Source organism: Cydia splendana, chromosome 5 (assembly GCF_910591565.1).
Source record: "Cydia splendana chromosome 5, ilCydSple1.2, whole genome shotgun sequence".
Classification (NCBI taxonomy): domain Eukaryota; kingdom Metazoa; phylum Arthropoda; class Insecta; order Lepidoptera; family Tortricidae; genus Cydia; species Cydia splendana.
In genome coordinates, this window is record NC_085964.1 from 11029001 (window position 1) to 11050482 (window position 21482).

General features: G+C 35.1%; 2 protein-coding genes across 2 annotated transcripts in view; one reads left to right on the forward strand and one right to left on the reverse strand.

Annotated features, from left to right (window-relative positions):
• The window catches only part of LOC134790671 (uncharacterized), a 333743-nt gene extending 329121 nt beyond the window's left edge, over window positions 1-4622 (forward strand). Inside the window, exon 5 of the mRNA XM_063761565.1 lies at window positions 4491-4622. The gene's annotated coding sequence lies outside the window, so the exon portion shown is untranslated. The remainder of the gene's footprint in view (window positions 1-4490) is intronic.
• The window catches only part of LOC134790644 (neural-cadherin-like), a 304222-nt gene that overhangs the window by 274817 nt on the left and 7923 nt on the right, over window positions 1-21482 (reverse strand). Inside the window, exon 4 of the mRNA XM_063761503.1 lies at window positions 12-201. Within this exon, the coding sequence (XP_063617573.1) occupies window positions 12-201 (190 nt within the window). The remainder of the gene's footprint in view (window positions 1-11; window positions 202-21482) is intronic.

A 21482-nucleotide genomic window follows, 5' to 3' on the forward strand; every position in this document is an offset into this window, starting at 1 on the left:
GTTGAACTGACCTGAGTTGGGTTGGTTGTCGGAGTTGGGCCGCGCGGAGGGCGCGCCGTCTCGTGCCTCGACCTCGAGCGCGTAGGCGCCTTGTTTCTCCCTGTCGAACACCACCTTGGTGAAGATCTCGCCCGTCTGCATGCTGATCTCGAAGAAGTCCTTGCCCTCATTCCGCGGCGAGTCCACGATGTAATAATACACCTGTGTAATAAATGGAAAAAGTAAATATACGCGAACAACAAAATAAAGTCATTTTTACGTAACAATGATGCGCGCCAATGAGAAATTCAGAACGCTAAATATGATGAGAAAATGATTTAAATATTGGGCTGAGCTGATTAGTTTTATTCATCGTTCATCAATTAATTGGTATCATATTCTACTTGTGTCACATATATTGTATCTACTATGGAGAAATACAGGGTGTAATGTCAGTTAATTATTATTTTTTATATCTGTTATATTTACGGAATACTCGCATGTAAACACTTAACGATTACACCCTGTAGTTATATAGCACATTGTTTACAAATACATACTCATTTTAAGTTTATCGTGAAGGCTTTACGATTTTGCTTTCAATAAAGTCGTCAAATGGAATATTAATTTAGATAGGCAAATTTTAGACTTAATTAAATAGTGAAAATTCTGCTGTTAACGATATTAACACACAGTGTAATCATACACAGGGCACAAATGACTTTCAGACGCAAAATTAATATCTTAAAACGAAGTATCAAATTCATGTTAACCCTAGACAGAGTAGATATTTCACCGAAACGAATGAGCATTATTCATGTCTGCATTAATAACTTGTAAGTTCAATAGCAGCGCTCGTCGTATCGGGGCGCTACCTACTTTGTAACTCGTAGCTGTAAGTTCGTAGGTATCTTTAAACTGGCAACTGCGTGCACGAGACGTGGCAGCCTTGTTTCAAACTTACGAGGTAACTAAATAATCGTAATATAATAAGAAAACTTGTCAAAAATGTGTAGGTGCGCTTGACGTGAATTGTGAAATAACTGCTTAAAGTCGTGTATGAAAATAAAATCGTCATTTGGGCAATATCGAATACAATCTAATTACTTCGATATTCGCGCTCGCCCTGTAGTTATTTTGGTTTCAAAGTACCTAATCAACAACAAATACACAAGAAATTGACGTTTTTCTTAAATTACGCTGACACAGAATTATTATCTGACTTCACTTCTTTAATGGCACACACCCAAGATGTTTATATGGCACAAGCCTTAAAAAGGCGCTAATCGTCGTAGTAAATCGCTTTATACCCGTACAACATTTTCTCCAGAAAAATTTCTACCCGAAACGTGACAGGTCGACGTTACCTTTCTTCGAGGCAATTTCGCGCCAGCAAGAATAGGCTCCTTGAGTTACAAGCGTCCTCCAGTTGTTTAACGTCCCCTGGTTTTGTATATAATATTTGTAAAGGAATTTGCTATAATTTTATTTGTTACATCGCGACGACAGACAAGGGACGCATCGTTATATTTTAGTAAAACACTAAGGTGTTACTAAGCAGCGCAGGTGTTATACCTAGTAGAGCGTCTACATAACTTAAACTATGATAGACAACAGGCGGTCTTATCGCTAAAGAGCGATCTCTTCCAGACAACCTTAGGGTAGTGGAGACAAGGCAAAAAAACGAGTAATGTAAGGGCATTTATTTGTGTGATGAACACAGATATTTGTTCCTGAGTCATGGGTCATGGGTGTTTTCTATGTATTTAAGTATTTATAAATATGTATATATTATGTATATCGTGGTCTAAGTACCCACAACACAAGCCTTATTGAGCTTACTGTGGGACTTACTCAATTTATGTAATAATATCCTATAATATTTATTTATTATTATTATTTATTTTCAATTAATTTTGGGTCTATTCCTGTGTATTCTTGAATCTCAAATTAGAAAATATTCAATTTGGGAACCGTTACTCGAACGCTTTTGACAAAAATACATGGTTTAAATGGCTTAAAAATTGAGTTGCGCCAAATATATATAAAAAAAATTACTTTGATAAATTCGGTTTCCATGTTAAAATAAAGATATGTAAAACGAAGACAAAATGTTTTGATGATTTTTGTTTTCCGTTATATGCCCAAGGCTTTGTTTAACTTTAATTGAACCTTGCGAATTTAAACTTACTCGATTTTGTTGTTTATAACTTCGAAAATTGTATATCAAACCAACAATCAACGATAACACCGACAGGAAATCTGGACGAATTACTAATTTGTTCCAACAATGCTATACTGATTACCGACATGTAAATTGCTGACGACCTTGTAATTTAGCTCGATTTGATCTTCATTAAGGTATTTATGAAAGCATTGATCTCTCTGTGAAGTGTTGTCTAATCCCAGAACGTTGAAGACTCACGTGGTTCAATGCTATCAAAATCACACAGAATAACAACGATGAACGTCGCTATTGCGAGATGAGCAACAACCGTATGAATAATAAAACGACTCAGCCACCGAAGTTCCGCCTCCGTCTTGCAGAATTATACTGATTGTGCCGTCTCGACGAATCTAGACTTACACGTGCAATTATACAGGGATCTTCTCACTTATACACGAGATTACGGACCAAAGATGTTGGCTAAGAAAGAATTTGCTAATGTCGGATGTTGCGATGTGCATAAAGATGTATTTTATAGAATAAAAAGATATACATATATGTACATTCCAGTCTATCCCACGTCTGCATAAAATCTAAGACGTCACGTCAAATCTATCACGTCTTAAGACTTTATAAGAGAAAACATTGTTCGTTGTTTAATAATATGTATATTTTTTATGGCAGTAGCGCCTTATTAACAACCGACAGAAAAGTGTCCCAGTAGTGTTCCTTATAAGGCTTTTGTAATTGCGTTTTGCTTGACATTTGTATAATTATAATCAAATGTTATTTTCCTACTTGACGATCATAATATAAATTCGTATAGATTAGTGTAAAATAATTTATATTGTAATTTCATATTATGAGATAAATAAATCTAAATCTATCGTTTAAGTTATTATGAACGTAAGTACCTACCTAAACATCAAAACTGTGAGACGAAGCTGATTGCCTTAAGCTGGCGTATGATTATGAGAGATGTTTATTTGACACAAGCGTATACCCTCAATCATTCACAAGGTTATGCAAATGCCAACAGACTAATTGTAATTACATCTTGCAAACAATATGTTTCAATGCGAAAACAAGACAAATTTATGACGATCTTCATATTCTTGCTCAGCAGATACAAATAAATACTTCCTTAGTTTCTGATTAAAATATTAACTCTAACCCTGAACATCCAACCTGGTAATGGTCCAGGCTGTAAATTATTGCCACTGAGGGTTTTTTCCTATTTTCTAGATAGCTAATTTCTCCTGATTGGTTAGACCTGCTGGCATGAGTTGCGTTCTCGCGCGCGACACCATACCTACATCTCGCGCAACTTCAAGTATGGACTCGCGCGCCAGTTATGCTTATACTAGACCGCCTGACGACGTGGTGATCGATGTGGACGTATCAACTCTTAATAGGGATGTGGACTGCCTTTACTCGAAAAATAAATTGACACATTGTGCGCGATATAAAGCACCAGAAGACAATTAAAAAATGTAGACAGCAGTATTTTTTGTCACAATTTTTATATAATAAACCGGTTAGAACTATGAAAAGTAGGTAACTTGACCGTAACTAATGTAAGAGGTTTGCGACTTTGACCAACTCAGTTCAATATTTTTAAAACGATTCCGTTTTTAGAAGTTTTAGATATAATTGTGAAGCCATCACTACCGACTCCAGGAACTGTTTTTGTGTTAAGTAACCACTGCACTTAAATATAAAAAATATGTTTTTACGTAGACAAATGTATGATTTACGTTTAAATATATTTTTCCAAAGAACTAGAAGGAGGTGTAGTGAGTTCCCTAACAAAAATATCCACTTTCTATACAACTGGCGACGGAGGTATTACTTAAGTTGGGGCACTTACTCGTATTGTATGTACTAAAATATGGGTGATCAATCAATCATATACATGCAAAGTGGCACATCGTACCCAATTTACCCTATTTAAATAGAAAGTTAAGCTATCTGTCTTCAAAGTTATTCAAAAACATAAATAGATTTGCATTAATCGACGGAGTTATAATTAAAATTATAAAATGACGAGCAAAGTACCTACTTAATCCTCCTTTTCAGATCTGGATTAAATCAAAGATAAAATGTTCTTTTCAATGAAATGCCGTAATACTTCATAATTTGAGTTGACAGCTTGTTTATTTTAATTGCTTTAATGTTACGGATTGCGTAACGAGGGCATTAATTAAATATCCGAACAACACCCGCGACGGCGATCATTATTATAAAGTAGGGTACAATCGCCATCAAAATGTCTGAGTCGACTCACTCTCAAGCTTTTCATAGGCTTAGCGGTGATGGAGGTGGGCGATAACAGGCTAATTAGGGGGTCATCCATTAATTACATCACACGTTTAGGGGGAGGGAGGGGGTCAAGAAAATGTGACATGTTGTGACAAGGGGGAGGGGGGAGTCATAAACTTTGTGATGTCACTTTAACTTCATCAGTAACCGAAAATGTATTTAAATTATTTTATACGCTAATTATCATTTAAATAACAAGGTTTCGAAACGATAATCGTTTTTATTCGTTTAATTTTATTTCTTAATCAGTTTTGGGTTATAAAATTACTAATAATTCTTTTATCAAAAATATTTTGATAAAATATTAAATAAATATTTGCCGATTTCGTTGAAGAAATGTGACGTCACAACAGGGGGGAGGGGTTTGCCAAATGTGACCAAGTGTGACAAGGAGGGGGGGAGGGGTAAAAAAACCTAGAAATTCGTGTGACGTAATTAATGGATGACCCCATTATGTTAATGGTGCTGTAGATGTGTTTTTTGTATTTAATCTCGAGACTATTTAGACGATTTTGAAGTTTCAATGTAGGCTAAACCTTAACTTGATTCTTATAGTTGGTGGTAATGTAACCAAATACCCCACAGCTAGCCCACAGGAGGCAGAATTTATTTTAGCAATTGGCCTGTTGACAAATTTTGAAATCCCTTTTAATATTATCGGTACACTTGTATTGGTTCCGAAAAACACAATATTTCAGCTATACTCATAAGATTTAACATTAATTCAGCACCATATATTACGATTAGGGGTGATAAATACATTACAAAAATTGTTCACAATAAGTCATTTTATACAAAGACTCTCACACGGTTGCAATTTAAGATGAATTATTTAGATACATGTAAATTTTGAGTGAAAATCACCGAGCGCCGGGTTTACTTTTTAATTTTTAATTTTTTCTAGTTACGACAGCCAACATGGCAATGATAGTTCCATTCAGCCAAAAAATTAAAAAAGTTTTTTTGTGAAATATCGTATTATTTAGCGTTTTATTTATATAATAACAAATAAATATATACTTTATATCGTGTAATAATATTTTTTGGACGTAATAAATGTTTAGTGGCGAAATAATATTTTTTTTGAACTTCCAAACTCTTTGGTGAGGACGAAATGGATTACAGTCAATGAGGTTGTCTATGTTGCTCTAAGAAATATGTCATACATTGATGACGTCAATTCTTAGCTCGCTTCTGATTCGCGTTTCAGTCAAAATGGCCGATTAGAGAATTTTGCAGTTTTATTTTATTGAATATATTAATAATCCTAATGTTTATACTGAGATTGGGCCATTTTTTAGAATCGTATTTACGTATATGTTTCTTTGAAACCATTATTTCCATGATTCTTTGTTACTGTCATCAGGCCAATTTCCTTTCAAACTCAATAGCGCGTGTATACCAATAAGTGCGTGTGATATCCCCAATGACACCGTTCCCGTTGCACCTCTCGTGCCCCAAACAGCGTGAGTGATTGTCGAGAAGCCTCCTTGATTCTGATAGTAAGTTCTTGTTATGATCTGTCCAGCTGTCAACAGTGACACACAATAAGGGATAACAAGTTACTATCTAAGGCCTCCAGCAGCGGTATCATGGTCGCGTTTTCATCACCTGTCATGTCATGTGTCACTTTCGCACTTACTCACTTGTTAGAACGTGACAGCCATGCTGACAAATAATAAAAAGCCGGCCATCTTAGCCCTTCAGGTCTATCAATACAATACTACGTATGAAAAAAGTACTTTCGAAATATTTCGACCGAAAATCGCTTTATTCGATGAAAGCAAGAAAAGACGAATCACGAATCAAATTGCAAGATTAAGGTTAGTTAGATCTTTGTGTGTACTAATTGTGTACCCTAAATGACTACTTTGCCGATTACTAGGGAATGAGAGAAGAGGTAAAATAATAAGTATTTTTTTTTTTTCAATCCACTTTATAAAAGTGTTTAATGGTAAAAATATAAAACCAATCTCATGACATGTAGCACTGATCACCTACACGTGAATACTCCGTTAGCAACGCGGAAAATATGTTCCTGTAAGATTTCTAGTCTCAGAGGGAGGAAATTCTTCATAAGTAATCCGTTATCCGGCTGGGTTATTAATCTAAAAGTAGTACCTATAAGAATAATCTGGTTGGTTATAAGCGATATCATCAACAAAACATATTTCTGTGGCTTCTGGTGGAAGCAGATTCTCGCGGGTCTACAATTTTGTTCACTATGTTTTGGCGTACATAATTTCAAAATAAATTTTGATTTCAAAATAGCCAAATTATTAATGATTTAAATTCTTTCTTTATTCTTTATTTCATTGTAGTCATGTTCATAATACAGTAAGGTGTTACAAGTATAAAGCGGTAGGTACATGACACCCTGTAAGGGCACACAATATTATTGTCCTTAAACTAAAAACATATAGTATGTACATTAACTTAACTTCATTTTTTTCTTGCTTGTTTTTGTTTTTTTTGACTGGTAGAGACTGCAATTCATGTTTTTCTTGCTCTCAACTCTTAATTGTATAATGCAAGTTGTATGTTGCATGTTGCAAGAGATTTTAGATACAGGTGTACATTTTGCATGCTGCAATTCAGCTAAATGTGTGATGCTTTTTCAATTTATAATATTTAAGACCTGTTTTTACCACATTTAATGCAAAGAAAGACCTTACTTACTTACTTAAATATTTAATTGAAGTTGTATCTTATTTTTGTTTTACCGCTATATTTTTATTTTGAACTAGACGCGGCAAATGCGCTTACTTCGCATACATGTCATTATTATACAATGCCATAGCACTAAACAGCGCTCAGTCGTATTACCATTCCTTGCGTTTAGACTGACGGATGTTTGTCGCTACAATAGGAAATGTCCTATTGTGCCATATTTAAGTGAACAAATTCAAATAAAGTTCAAAAAGTTATTATCTTCTCTAAATTTATCTCGTCGCGTCGAGCAAGCAAAAATCAACACGCGATTGTGTTTCTATTGTGTTTTTTTGTAAAATCCTCTAAATATTAGACAAGCTCCAAGTCAGTGTTCTTTCGCTAAAACAAGAGTTCGAATAATATCCATCATTATTATATTTATAGTATGCATTTTATAAATAGGTATGTGGTAGTTTATACCCATATAATTTATTTATTTATGTAGTTTATAAGTTTAGTTTGCTTTTTTTTAATTCACTCAATATATTTCTCTCTCTGCACCAATTGTAGGTATCACTGTTATGGTTGACTGGTAGAGACTGCAATGGGAGCCCCACTTAAATATTTTATTTTATTCTGTTTTCAGTATTTGTTGTTATAGCGGCAACAGAAATACATCATCTGTGAAAATTTCAACTGTAGGTAGCTACCTCGGTTCATGAGATACAGCCTGGTGACTCACAGACAGATATACGGACGGCAGAGTCTTAGCAATAGGGTCCCGTTTTTACCCTTTGGGTACGGAACCCTAAAAGTAACCAAGGCCTCCGTCGCCCAGGGCTGGGAACGAACCCGCGTCCTTTGCAAGTCTGTCTCATTCGCAGCAGACGCCACTAGGTCACCCGGATCACGCCCTTGGCACCCTGCCCTGGGCACTGGACACTTTTTTCTCCTATTAGGATCGAAAGAGCTCGTAATTCTAAGTAGACATATCATTAAAAAATCCAATAAAGAAAAAAAACGTATATAACGGTTTTGAATGATTCACGGTTAGTTTCAATAGACTTATATCGACCGGGATATGGACCGTGATTACCTTTTGTAATTGTTTTCGAGCTCCCGATATACATATAACTATCAACGATAATATAATAACGATATGTAACTGAGTCTAAGTAAATATCGGGAGCTCGAAAACAATACCAAAGGTAATCATAATCACGGTCCATATCCCGGTCAATATAAGTCCAGTAAAAAAACGTAGGTATAGTGTACATTTTTGATAAAATGGCTGACCGGTTGAAACACATTCATTGCCAGCGACTCCCTAGGGGAGTTCACTGTTCGTAGGCGCTTTCCGCTACATACGGTTTTTCCCGTGTTATCGGCTACGCTCGTAGCGCGTAGCTCGAGCTAGTACTGAATGTGTTAAATATTATTTTATAATCCTCTCGAAACACATTTGGTTTCAATATGATAATTGAAAACAGAACAATGTGTTTTCGAATCAAAGTGGGTGCTAATCTACTGCAAATACAAACAAAAAGCTCAAGAGAGATGTAAAAAAAATATTGCCTATATTGAAATAAAATATTACCATTTGTTATGTTATGATTTTAGCATTTCGTAGACCGAGTAATTTCATTGAAATTCGAATGTTTTAATTACGAAATACACACAAATACGAGTATGTATGCTGTATTGTGAAATAAGGAAATACAGTTGAATGGATACAAATTTAATTAACGTACATTTTATAATAATGATAACGACCCGTTGTCGACACTGCCATCACGACAGTAGGTACAAAAAGATGTGACCTGTGCCCTGTTATCAAAAGCTTGTAACTTGTAATACAAGTGGAAGTCCCTTTTTGACAGCGTTTGTTAGAAAGGGACTTCCACTTGTATTACAAGTTACAAGCTTTTGATAAACAGGGCACTGGAAGTCGGTTCTAATTTAACTTGTTAAAGTTTTCATCTGGTTTGATACGACTTTGAAGATCGCTTGACGCTGATTGGTGCTCGCGAAATCTCGCTAGCACTTATTGGTGCGCGTAAGATGCCTAATGATGGCACAACTCAGGTTATATCAAAATAAGATGAAACCTCGGCTTCTAAATATGAATCTTGGATGCCACAGATAGCAATCGCTTTCGTAAAAACTAGTGTTTTCTTGAAAATAGGTTGCCAAAGTGGACTTCAGGCTCCTTTAGGATGCACATATCATGTAGGAGAAGGTTGATTTGACTAATATAATTTAGATAGCCTTGGCGATAATCACACAACATATTTCGAATACCTAGTAAAAACTACCATAATATATCTTGTGGAATAGATTGCTTAATGGAGATTAGTTTAACTTTATTCGTTCTGATGTGATTACTTTTTGTATGTTAAATTATTTGTGCCTATATGTCATGTAATCAAAGTCTGATCGGCCAACATCTTTCGATCGGTAACGTAACGGCTCGGCCACGACATCGAGCGACTTGCGACGGCGGGAGCGATAACCATAGGTTGGAGCGTGACACAGCGATCGGACCTTTCGCTCCAACCTATGGTTATCGCTCCCGCCGTCGCAAGTCGCTCGATGTCGTGGCCGAGCCGTCACAACTTATCGATTCAAACCACAAACCCAATGTTAATTAAACCCATTATCAAAGGCGCTGTAATTTCAACTAATTATACTATACCATAAATACACTTAATTTAGTACGGGACAATGTATCGCAATATCAAATTGTATTTACAATACTATTCATGATATCAAATTGTAAACATTACTTAGATAGGTATCTAATTAGTTCGCAGCTATTGTATAAATACGCTCAAATAATTATTGTTAGTTCTGCTCATTCGTCCGTTAGTCACTAACTACGAGCACCTGTAGACTATAGAGTAAATAAAGTGATTTACTCAAGCCCCGAACTACTGTTACCGCGCTTACAGTCCGGGATCTTAGTTTGAACTGTGGAAGACTTAGGGAGCGAGGAATATTGTTCCTAGTCGGGTTCTGTTATAGCTATGTCTCGATACGTTTATGATGGAAATTGTATGCAAAACAGTCTCGAACCTATCACCGTTTACGAAATTACAATAAAGCAAACGTTACTGCGACCTCTGTACATTGCTATCCTAATTATACCTAGTAACTGTGTAGTTTTAATTACTTTGATATTTGTTTTATTCGTTAATTAATGTTGTTCAATACCGATGATATAGTACGTAAAATATTTTAACAGCCACAATTTTATGTACGAAAATGTAATTGTGAAAATTATACAAGAGACGATCTGTGTTTTCAGGCTGAGAAGCTGTTTTTATGTATTTTGGCAAGCACATGAATGTTCCTATATATTTTCAAAATAACTATGCTGATTTAGTTACGGTTTTCGATTTAAAAAAGCTTGCAAGTACTTAACACAGCAATGTTGTCGGGGTTGTACAATTTACATGGCGTTATTATTATTATATTATTATATAAGCCTATACGGTGTCCCACTGCTGGGTAAAGGCCTCCTCCCTCGATTTCCATTCGTCTCGGTTTTGAGCAATCTCCGGCCAGTCGTTAAGATATGCGTCCAGGTCATTAGATGGCGTAATGATACAAAATGCATGACGTTAACGCCATGGTACTCGTATAAAAATATACTTCTGGTATGTTCTGCCTATGACATCTATTGACGTCAGTGTCTACACGAGTACACGCTATGGCATCCGTCGGTTGTCGTGGCGTTCTCAAACTTTATAAATAGGGAAACTTTCTGCAATACAAATAACATGGTTTACGTCTGTCTATGTTCGTGTCTGGGCGTTTTTAGAATTAGGGTCCGTCACGTAATGGAATTCCACCCACTAAAAAAAATTTTTTTTTAACTAAAAATGGGTTTAATTATATCTACTATATCGATATTTTATGAAAATGTCGCTTTTTTTCGATATACGTTATTGATATTCTTAATAAGTCACTTTAAACGTAATGACAACCAATGTGAACATCCATTACGTCACAAAATTTAGGTAGGTTTTAAAGAAAGATCGGAGTGTTTTAATTGAACCAGTCTTTATTTATCAAAATACAAAAGAAAAATAATCTTCTAAAAACGAATAACAACTGCAATACTATGTATTTTAATAAAGTTATTTTAAAAAGTCTTTCCAATACGCTACATTTTTGGTTTTTATCGTTGCTTTACAAACATCTTAGCATAAAATACGTAAGGAAAAGGTACTATAAAAAGTTGTTTTTATTAAATATCACTTATTATTCTTGCAAATGAGATCGAAATCAGTTCAATTATCCTTATAATTATTGTTAATTCTTATAAAATAAATCACAGGTACAGTAGGACAAAGTGACGTTATGGATCATAATGTCACGTTTAGGAATCACATGATAGGTTTACATGTCGTCGGCCTAAGTCGACTTTAGTATTGTTGTCCAAGGTAGCAATTAATAATTTCCTTGAAATGGCGTTACGAGGTTTGCGACTTAGGCTGACGATGGGCGGAAAATAGCTAGCTTAATTTAGTACTGAATGTAATTTTTGTCTCTAAAAATCTTATAATTATGACTTTAATGAATCTTTAATATATAATCTTCTTTAACAATCACACGCTTATATAAATTAAAACTATACCTACTAAACCTATCTTAACCTATGGGGTCAAAATTATGACTTTTAACTTTAAGGTGGCCACTGACGAGCCTTCCAACAGTCCAAATAGCGTGGCTGCAATCCAAAATCGGGCCGTAAATATTAAAAATGTACAATGTTTAATATTAGGATGCCGTCCATTTGGATGAATCCATTGTAACGACATCCATTTGGAAGGCTCGTCAGTGGCCTGCTTTAGTAAACCCATCCGAGTTTCCAAATATTTCAAACAACTGCTAACTTACTGCTCACTCAATCATTACAAAAGAAAGTATGGTGGATTTTTTAAACAAAATTAATGAAAATCTTATTTGTTAAAAACAAACAATAACCGTAGTAACAAATCATTAGACCCCTTTAGCATATGTCTAGAAATACAGGCAGTCAAATTACACAGATGACGTTGTAAAATAATATATTATAACTACTCTACTATACTATACACACGTCTTACGCTTACACTTATATTCTATCTGTGTATAGTATAGTAGAGTAGTTATAATATATTATTTTACAACGTCATCTGTGTAATTTGACTGCCTGTATTATATATATATATATATATATATATATATATTATTATATATCTGTTTTTATTATATATCTCACTCAACGTCTAAACAAATCGAACAAATGTAGTCAAACATAGTTGTTCCGCTACAGGTACAACAAACCCAGTTCGAACAAACCATACATTTAACCATGTCTCTCATGTTAAACTGTCGACGAGACTTACACTGATGGCAAGGAAATGTTTCCTCTTCTGACTTAATGTTTTTGGAATTATTGTTACGCCTAGATGGTTTAAGAACCTTGACTTTTTTAACAGGTCTTACTTTAGATGATGATACTGATGATTGTGGTTGAATTGTCAGTGGTGAAATATTTTCTTGTAGACTTTCTGTGCCTTCAATGTCAAGCAATAAACATTCAGGTGAGTTGTGTTCTTCAAACAGGTCATGTACATTATTATCCAGGATTTCAATGGGAATATTAAGTATATCTGATAATATATCATCGCAAATGGGATTATCGTCACAAGTTATGAATGAAACAGGTGGCAAAGGGGGTGTTTTAGGGGTGTGCATTTCAGCAGCTGTGTGTAACTCCGATGTCATGCAAGTCTTTGAAACTGTTTGGGGTTCTCTTAGAGTGACTGACAGTTTTTGGATACCTGATGGACCTGGTGGACCTGGAATCGAGGATTTGGTGCTATTTCTGGATATTCTTGTATTTATGGATGGAGTTCCAAAGCTGTGCGTTTTAGGCAAATAACATTTACATATGCCTCGCATTTCGCCACAGAAGCAACTTAGCTCACGGTATTGGATCTGTTGTGATCCTTGTTCCGAAATAATTTGATGCAGTTGCATTGTTTGTGGTACTGGGCGTAATTTGTCGGGGACCAATTTCTTCATGTGAGAAATATCTTCATCAGAGACGTAAAAAGGCTTTACAGACCTCATTCTGTCCTGCAGAACTTGATAAACTTCTGTGCCACATGTAATATCTTGACCATATGACACCCTTTTATCTAACTGTCGTTTTACAGATCCTCCGATACCGTCAGCCATGCTTTTTCCATGTCCTGCCTCTGAGAATGACCAAGTCGCATGTGTCAGATTAAGTTCTTGGGTCAACAGGTTTAATAAGTAGAAATTTTTCTTTTGCCGATACTGAGATGTTGGACCGTCAGAGAAAAAGTGGATGACTTTTAAATTAGGGTTCATTTCCTTCGCATGCTTTATTACAGGGATGAGATGTGCCCATATTGCGTGAGGCTCATGGCAAAGGTTGTCAGATACAGTAACAAATGACTGAGCACGGCGTTTTTCAAATATTACACCACAATGTAGAGTAATCGAACTTTTAGAAGCACCGAAATGGGTGGCTTGAACTTCTTCTCCGTATTTGCCACTATAGTTTTCAGAGAAGTCACAAAGGATAGCTATCTCTTCCTCTTTCATCTGTGTGACGCAATCACGGTATTGTTTTTGTTGTTCCTTCCAGTTAAAGTAGTGTTTCTGAAAGTCTTTTATTTCACTGGCAAATATTTCCAAAAGTTGAGCAACAGTACCTGTTACACATTGTTTTGTTGTTTTTTTGGTTGTGCAGTCTTGTCCAGATTTTTCATATGTGTGGTTTATTCTGACCCATTTCCACCATTGGACACTATTTTGTAACGTGTCTTCGTTATATTTAACAGTGTTCTGTTTGCACTGTTCGCATTTTCCGTACATGCAATCGTACGATGTAACATTACAAGCCAAGTCTTGCAACAATTCAGTCGTGTCCTTGTATTGTATGACGTCATTACGTTTTAAGGCATTGAACATAAAATCAATGTTACTATGTCGGATACACAAGCATGTCTCTCTCGTCTTGGCACTTGGTGATAGTATGTAGAACGGCTTGTACACAAAGAATGTAGTGAAACTGCACTTTCCGCCCTCGTCTTTATAAATTTGGTAAAGATTTTGCAAAGTGTCGACAAGGTATCTGATTTGCATCTTCTTTTTCTTCATAGTCCTAGTTTCACGCTTGCCGGCCGTGCTTCTGCTGATATCATCTCTGTGGTAAAATTTTTCTAATTCCAATTGAATTTTCTTATTGCGCAATTTTTTTTTGCGGATTGTTTTTACACTTTTCAGACCGAGTAACCCGTGGTCGGGTTTCTGGTTTGTGTGATTACCGACTTTTGTAACGATTTGTTTGAGAACCTGTTTGTGATCTTTTTTTTTACAATCGCCGTATACTTCACGCAGAGATAATTCCATCACTTCCTGGCGAGCTTTCAACTTAGCAGTTTGAGACCGTAATTCAAGCAATGATTTTCTTTCTTCTGTAAGTTTATTTTGCATACGGTAAAGTTTCTTCCTCAATGTGCTTGCCGTTGTTTTATACGTTTCCACCTGGTTTTGAGCTTTTTTGTAGAGTGAAAGCAAATGTCGATACTTCTTTATAAGTAGATTCGAATTCTTCGAAGTAGATTTTGGGCCTACCGCTTGGTGGGATGTGTTATTAACTGTTTTTGGTAGTATACTTTTCTGTTTTTTCTCTTTTTGTTTCCTCTTTTGTTCCCGCCACTTTTTTCTGGTTTCTGATTTTTCTTTATCCGTGAGGTCTTTAATTCGTTTTTGGTGTTTACGTAGCCGGTTCTGTTCTGTTTTCTTATATCGCTCATACTTTTCAGCATCTTGCTTAATTTTTTCTCTATAACGCTTCGACCGCTCGGCTGCCGTCAATGCCATGTGGGTTTCTACAAAATAATATTCACAATAGGTAAATTTAATAAACAAACGATTATCATGGTATTGTGACCTTGGGATTTTATGCAAGAATTAAATGTCATCATCATGAACTTTTCTACGCAAATGCAAAACAATGGGGTGACATTTTCATATTCGTTTTTTGGTGACAAGTGAGACTATACAACAATTGAAATTTAAAGGCAACGGAATACTTATAAATCAATGATAAATACACCTAAAATAGTAACAGCCAATTACACGTTTGTATCGGGATGACCCCATCCCTCTTAAGAATGAAAAATAATTATAAGCGATATAACCAGACATTTGATTATAGGAACATGTAGTTGGCAAATAAGTTTACAGGTTACTTTTCGTGCAAGTCATCCCGGATAGTCATATGACGACCAGTCTGGCCTAGTGGGTAGTGACCCTGCCTGCGATGCCGATGGTCCTGGGTTCGAATCCCAGTAAGGGCATTTATTTGTATGATGATACAGTTATTTGTTCCTGAGTCATGGGTTTTTTCTATGTATTTAAGTATTTGTATATTATATATATCGTTGTCTGAGTACCCACAACACAAGCCTTCTTGAGCTTACTGTGGGACTTAGTCAATCTGTGTAAGAATGTCCTATAATATTTATTTATTTTATTTATTTATAGACATCTCCATTCATTCGTTTCAATCGAAAGTAGTTCAAAAGTGTACGACAAAAACAAAAACATACCCAAAAACGTGTTTCAATCTGTCTAATACAGTGAAACCTGGATATTTTTTAAGTCTGTTTAAATATTTATTTGAATTTAATTTGAATGATTCTCCAAAGGATAGATACTTCAAAATAAAATTAAATTTGATACGGACTTCATTGCGTATTAGAAATTTAATAAATTAAAATTTATTTTTTCGTGTTACTTATCAATATTTCAGCTTTCGTTTCGATAGTTTTAACTACTTTCATAAATTAACTAAATCAAACTTGAGGTTGTTTACACACAATTAGGCAAATGCAGAATTTGTGGATAGACTAAGAGTTAGTAAGAATACGGAAATTGTTCAATGAAGTCCAAGTTAGAGAGGTCATAGATTGACGTTATCTCAAATACAGAAGTCAATTCCCTATAAAATTCTAAAAAACAATTAGGAAAATGTAATCTAATAATAAATATAGTAAAGTAGTAATAATAAATATAGTAAGTATATAATAAATATAGTCTCAGTAAAAGAGGTAAAATACACTCTCTGTCTCAATTATAGAGGCATGTGACTATAAAATCACAACAACGAATCCCAGTTATAGAGGTTCGTTTTTTCTCAGTAACAGAGGTAATTCAGTGCTAAAGTGTCGGGACCGCACCGTGAGTCCCAGCTATTATAGAGGTTTCTCACTTATCCAGGTCCCACTTAACCAGGTTTCACTGTATTACTATGTAAGAATACCATGATTGGCATGATTACATGTCGTCGTGATTTTAGTGATATTTTCAAAAGTCACTCAAGTTATTTGATTATTTTGTTTATTGTGTCTCAGAGATGGGCAAAATTTATTCGAATGACGAATCAGAAATGATGAATATTTTCGATTATTTTTCTCATTTGAATAAATTAGTCGTGGAATAATTTATTCGTCAAATGAATTGCCACGAAAAATTATTTATTGGAATGCCATATTAACTTTTCTCGGTTTAGAAAGATTTTGAATATGTATGTGCACTGCAACTACTGCATGTAAATAGTTACTTTTAAATAATGCGTTGTGAGATTCGCTCTGAAGCAAACAACTGATAAGAAAATTTGGTTTTTTCATGACCTCAATCATTAATATCTTTAAGCTAATACGAATATGCTGCGGGAATCCCAGGAATCGTGTTGTATTACTACAATATTTTAAAAAGTTAATAAAATAAATTTATATTACCGTATAATAATGAACAGGTGTAAAGGTTTTACAATAAACAATGATCAAATAAACTTTAAATCACAACGTGCGAACTTAATGGTCCGAGGAATATAACTTAACATATTTTATTTTCTACTAGAAATGGGTTCTCAACCAATTCCTTATCATTAAACTATTATAGAAACGGATTGCATTTACTTATATTAATAAATGGACACTGTTTGCCGTCTCTTTCACGCTAGATTCAACTATGCACTCGTTGCACGACGCAAACAATAGAGAATCCAACAGTGACCTTGGACAAGCCAGGTAGTCAGGTAAAGGGTTATTTATCACTTTAGATAAGTTTATTTTAAACAACATTATATTTGTCACGGGTGCAAAAATAAGAGGTAGGTACCTACTGGAAATTGAAACAATACCTACTCGTTTAAAGTGTATCAATGTTTTTAATGAATAATGATACAATATATGCGTTTATTTATAGTTTCAAAGTCTATTTATAAATAAATAACACTCAATATTCTAAGTATTAGAATATTTTTCGAACAAGATCGCGGCATTTGAGTCATGTCCACAATAAGATTTCTACTTGGAATCCCGCGGTGTGGCGCCGACTTTACCGATCACTGGTTATTACGTGTTACAAAGAACTGAAATCACGACAACACAACAACGGTGTTCTTACATAGTAGTATTAGACAGATTTAAACATGATTTTTCTTTTGTCATTCACTTTTGGGATAGTTCAAGGCCGTTTGATGTCTAACTGAACTTAAATCCAATTTGTTACGAATTTTCACACTGTTTTATGAACAGCTATATAAAGATATTTATCAATTTCTAACACTTCACAACAACCAATGTGCAATCACTGTGTAAGTTCGTATATAACTAGGTACATACCTACTTATTTTCCCTACTCTTTTGACTAACCTTTTTACGAAACTAACCTAATAACTTTATTGTTAACTACCATGATTTCTCTTAAAATAATTATACAAATCTACTTACAATACTATACGTGACATAATTAGGTGCCAATTTGTAATAATATAACCAGAAGTTTTGTAAATAATAACACGTAGGTATAAAAAAGGCATAGGTACTTACTTGAGTAAAGGCAGATGAAATAATCCAATAGGTAGTGACAACTCACGGAGTCCAAAACGATAAGCTGATCAGCAAAGTCCAATAAACAATTAAGCCAAGTCACAAGTAGAAGAAAGATATCAAGTTCCGTAAACGTCAGCCGGGTCAAACAGTTAAATCGAAATAATGATAAGGAATAAATAAACGCTTCCTGCCACTTGCCAGTGCCGAACGAAAAGTGACAAAATAATGCAGCGAGGCGCGCCCGGGCCTACGCGTCTGTGTGCGTCCATTACACACACAAGTACAGTATCTCGCTTCGCTGTATAAGAGTGACAACGTTGCGCGCGTGATAGCAGAGCGGTTGATCAAACCGGCAACGGCGCGTTTTAAAGCGTTCAGGTTTCGCTCCTTTTCGCACGTGCGAGACTTTGGCGAAATTCTTCTTTCCCACTTATTGAATTTTCTATTTATCTATGTATGTACCTACTAAATTGTATTTCATAGGAGCGCAATTACCAGCTCTCCGCTTTACGTGTTAGGTATATAGATAATAGATAGTTTAATATCTATACTACCTAAAAACTATCTATAAAGTTATAATGTATAATAAAATTAAAAAGGTTAACATCACTTGTTGGTAAGGTACTTTTAGTCTTTTTTACAATAAATCTTAAATAGTACCTTATAGGAATAAAAATGAGTAAAATGACATATGTAAGTAATTATTTATGGGAGTGCATCACACCAGTTAAGTGTGTAATTACCTAATAGTTAAGTTGACATGAATATATGAAGCTAGAATAAAATTATTTGTACTATATTTTGGCAGGTTAATTAATACTAAAATGACGGCATGTAAGCCGTGCATTTTCATTCCATACGTCACGTTTTTTTGTTCCACTAATACATCACGTAACGTTTTGGATGTGACGTAGGCATGCCGGTTGGTAAATAAAGCGAAATAGCGGTTTGATCCTTAGAATTTTCTTAATTCTAATTATTTGATATCATACAACACATAATAATCTATTAAAATTCATATAAATTTAGTCAATAACTGTTTCCTTACCTTCAGCTTAATCCCGTTCGTTGTGGAAAATAAATTTCTGCACAGCGTGACGCACAAACTAAACCTTGCATTTTCGAGCCCAACTGCCTTATAAATTCCAAACACCGGGTAATACAGGATGATAATATTACAATAATGTAAAAATGCGTTAGATATTAGTAGATTTTTGCAACTAAGTTGGCAAAAACTCCGTGACGTGAGTGGAAATTTCCACTCCATCGATTTTAAAGGACAACTATAAATTAAACATTTGTGCAAATTTTTGCTTTAGGTGCTATGAAATGAGATTTTAAATAGATTTTGGCTAATACGATCTTATCACATTACAACCAGGTTCGGGCCTAGAAGGCGGCAGGTATATAATATTTGGATCCAAAGTATGCAAAGTGTGCATGGGACACTCAAAAATCATCTCCTTTTCTTCAGTTTTTGTACATTTTTTTTACTTTTAAGTACCATTTAATCAGTTGTTTTACTATAAATACTCAGATAATAAATCACTTTACAATTTTTGTATACATGTAGTACACTTTAAAACAGTATTTGACGGTAAAAAAGTATACCAAAGTCGTGGGACAGTGATATTTGACCCAAATATTTTTTTCCGAAAACGCCCGTCTGCCAATACAATCATAGATCCACGGATGGTGTGATCATGCGCCCGGTTTGAGTGGAGAACTTCACGTTCCCTTTTGATAGGGGCTTTATCATACCTACTCCTTTGTATTATTCGCAGAGTTGGTAGGTTTCCTTATGATGTTATCCTTTACCAAGAAGCAATAATACTTCTCTAGTATACTTAAGCCTAAAAGTATACTTTGTAGCTAATACGCTACCGCAGTGCATTTATGGCAGTCATATTTTACAAGCATTCTGCATTGTAGATTGCCTGGTCCAAACCTTACCATACATTTAAATTATCATGCATAAAAGTAAATCATTCGAGTGTGTTTCATAATATTATCCACATTCACAATAAACCAAAGTGCCGGGGCAAGCTAAACGAAGGTAATATATTTAATAATTCACAATCGTCATACCAATTCAAAGTGCAATCGCAACGGGTGAAAATTGCATTTTTATTCCCACGAGGCCGCGAAATTATAGGCTGAGTAAATTGCAACCGTTCCATACTTCCACAAAAATATACATTCCTGGAAAGTGTTAGCCGTAACTGCACTGCGCATTTTAGTCAACAGTTTAATTCTTGGAAAAGTGCTTTGAAAAAAAAAAACACGAACATAAAATAAAATAATTTTATGGTTTAGACTCACGTATTTTTAGTCATTCGTGCGACATGTTTCGGAGAGCCTAGGTCTTCTTTCTCAAGGATTAACAGTTTTGGGATAGCCACGAAAAATTTTATCAGGTGTTGGAACTACCAATTTCAGGCTGCTATTTACCTCGCACTGTTGCGGTGTCGATCTTTGACTTGATTATTTCATAGCGATTGAGTTAGAGAGAATCGTATTTTGGTTTCACTTCAAAGGCTTTATGGAACTAGGTAAATATCTAGGTTTTATTATACTACGACTTTAGCTATAACTAATTAAAAGTTACTGTAACTGTAAATAATTTACTTATTAGAGTTTGACAGCTCTGACTGAGATAAGTAGTAGGTACTAAAAAATCCTCCGGTCGCACGCTCTTACCGCATAGGCTACCAGCGCTCTCATGTAGTTTTCGGGAGTACTTATCAACATTATTATTGCAAAATATTTTTTACTTTAGGGCACAGAAAAGACAAACGTGAACACTACATCTATGTATAAGCCATTTACAAGTCTTCAACTGTTTGTATGCCACCGCTGTTTTATTTATTTCGTGCTCTCGCCGTAAATATAAGGGTTCATAAGTCAAAGGTACTTCGACCGCCACCATCCCTCAGTTTAACGCTTTGCTCGCCACCCTCATAACAATAAATCGTCAAGGACACATTTAATAACAAGAAGAAAACTAGTTGGAAGAACCATTGATATAATACCTTCCCGTTTACGTAAATACGACTGACGAGGGATGGGAATCTTTGGGATATATCTATAAAGAACCGAGGGCCAATCACGCTAACTGCCAAATCAATTAGGAACCTATATCTACAAACGAAGAGGGGTTCGTGCTTGTTTGCATTAAAGGGATTTAAAGGTTTCAAAACATTTCATACAGTAATGTGTACCTAGTAAAATCAGAGAGGAGAGATAACTGTCTTCAGCAGGTTTAGATTTATAAATCAACCTAGCTCTTTGCAATAGACTCAGGAAAAGGGAACGTTAAAATGAGAGTACCTAAAACTGATTACAGAACGAGCATCGGTAGAAACATAGCTAATCCCGGGGAAATTAAGTTACCCTCATGTGCGCGTACTATGTCAATAAATATCCCATTT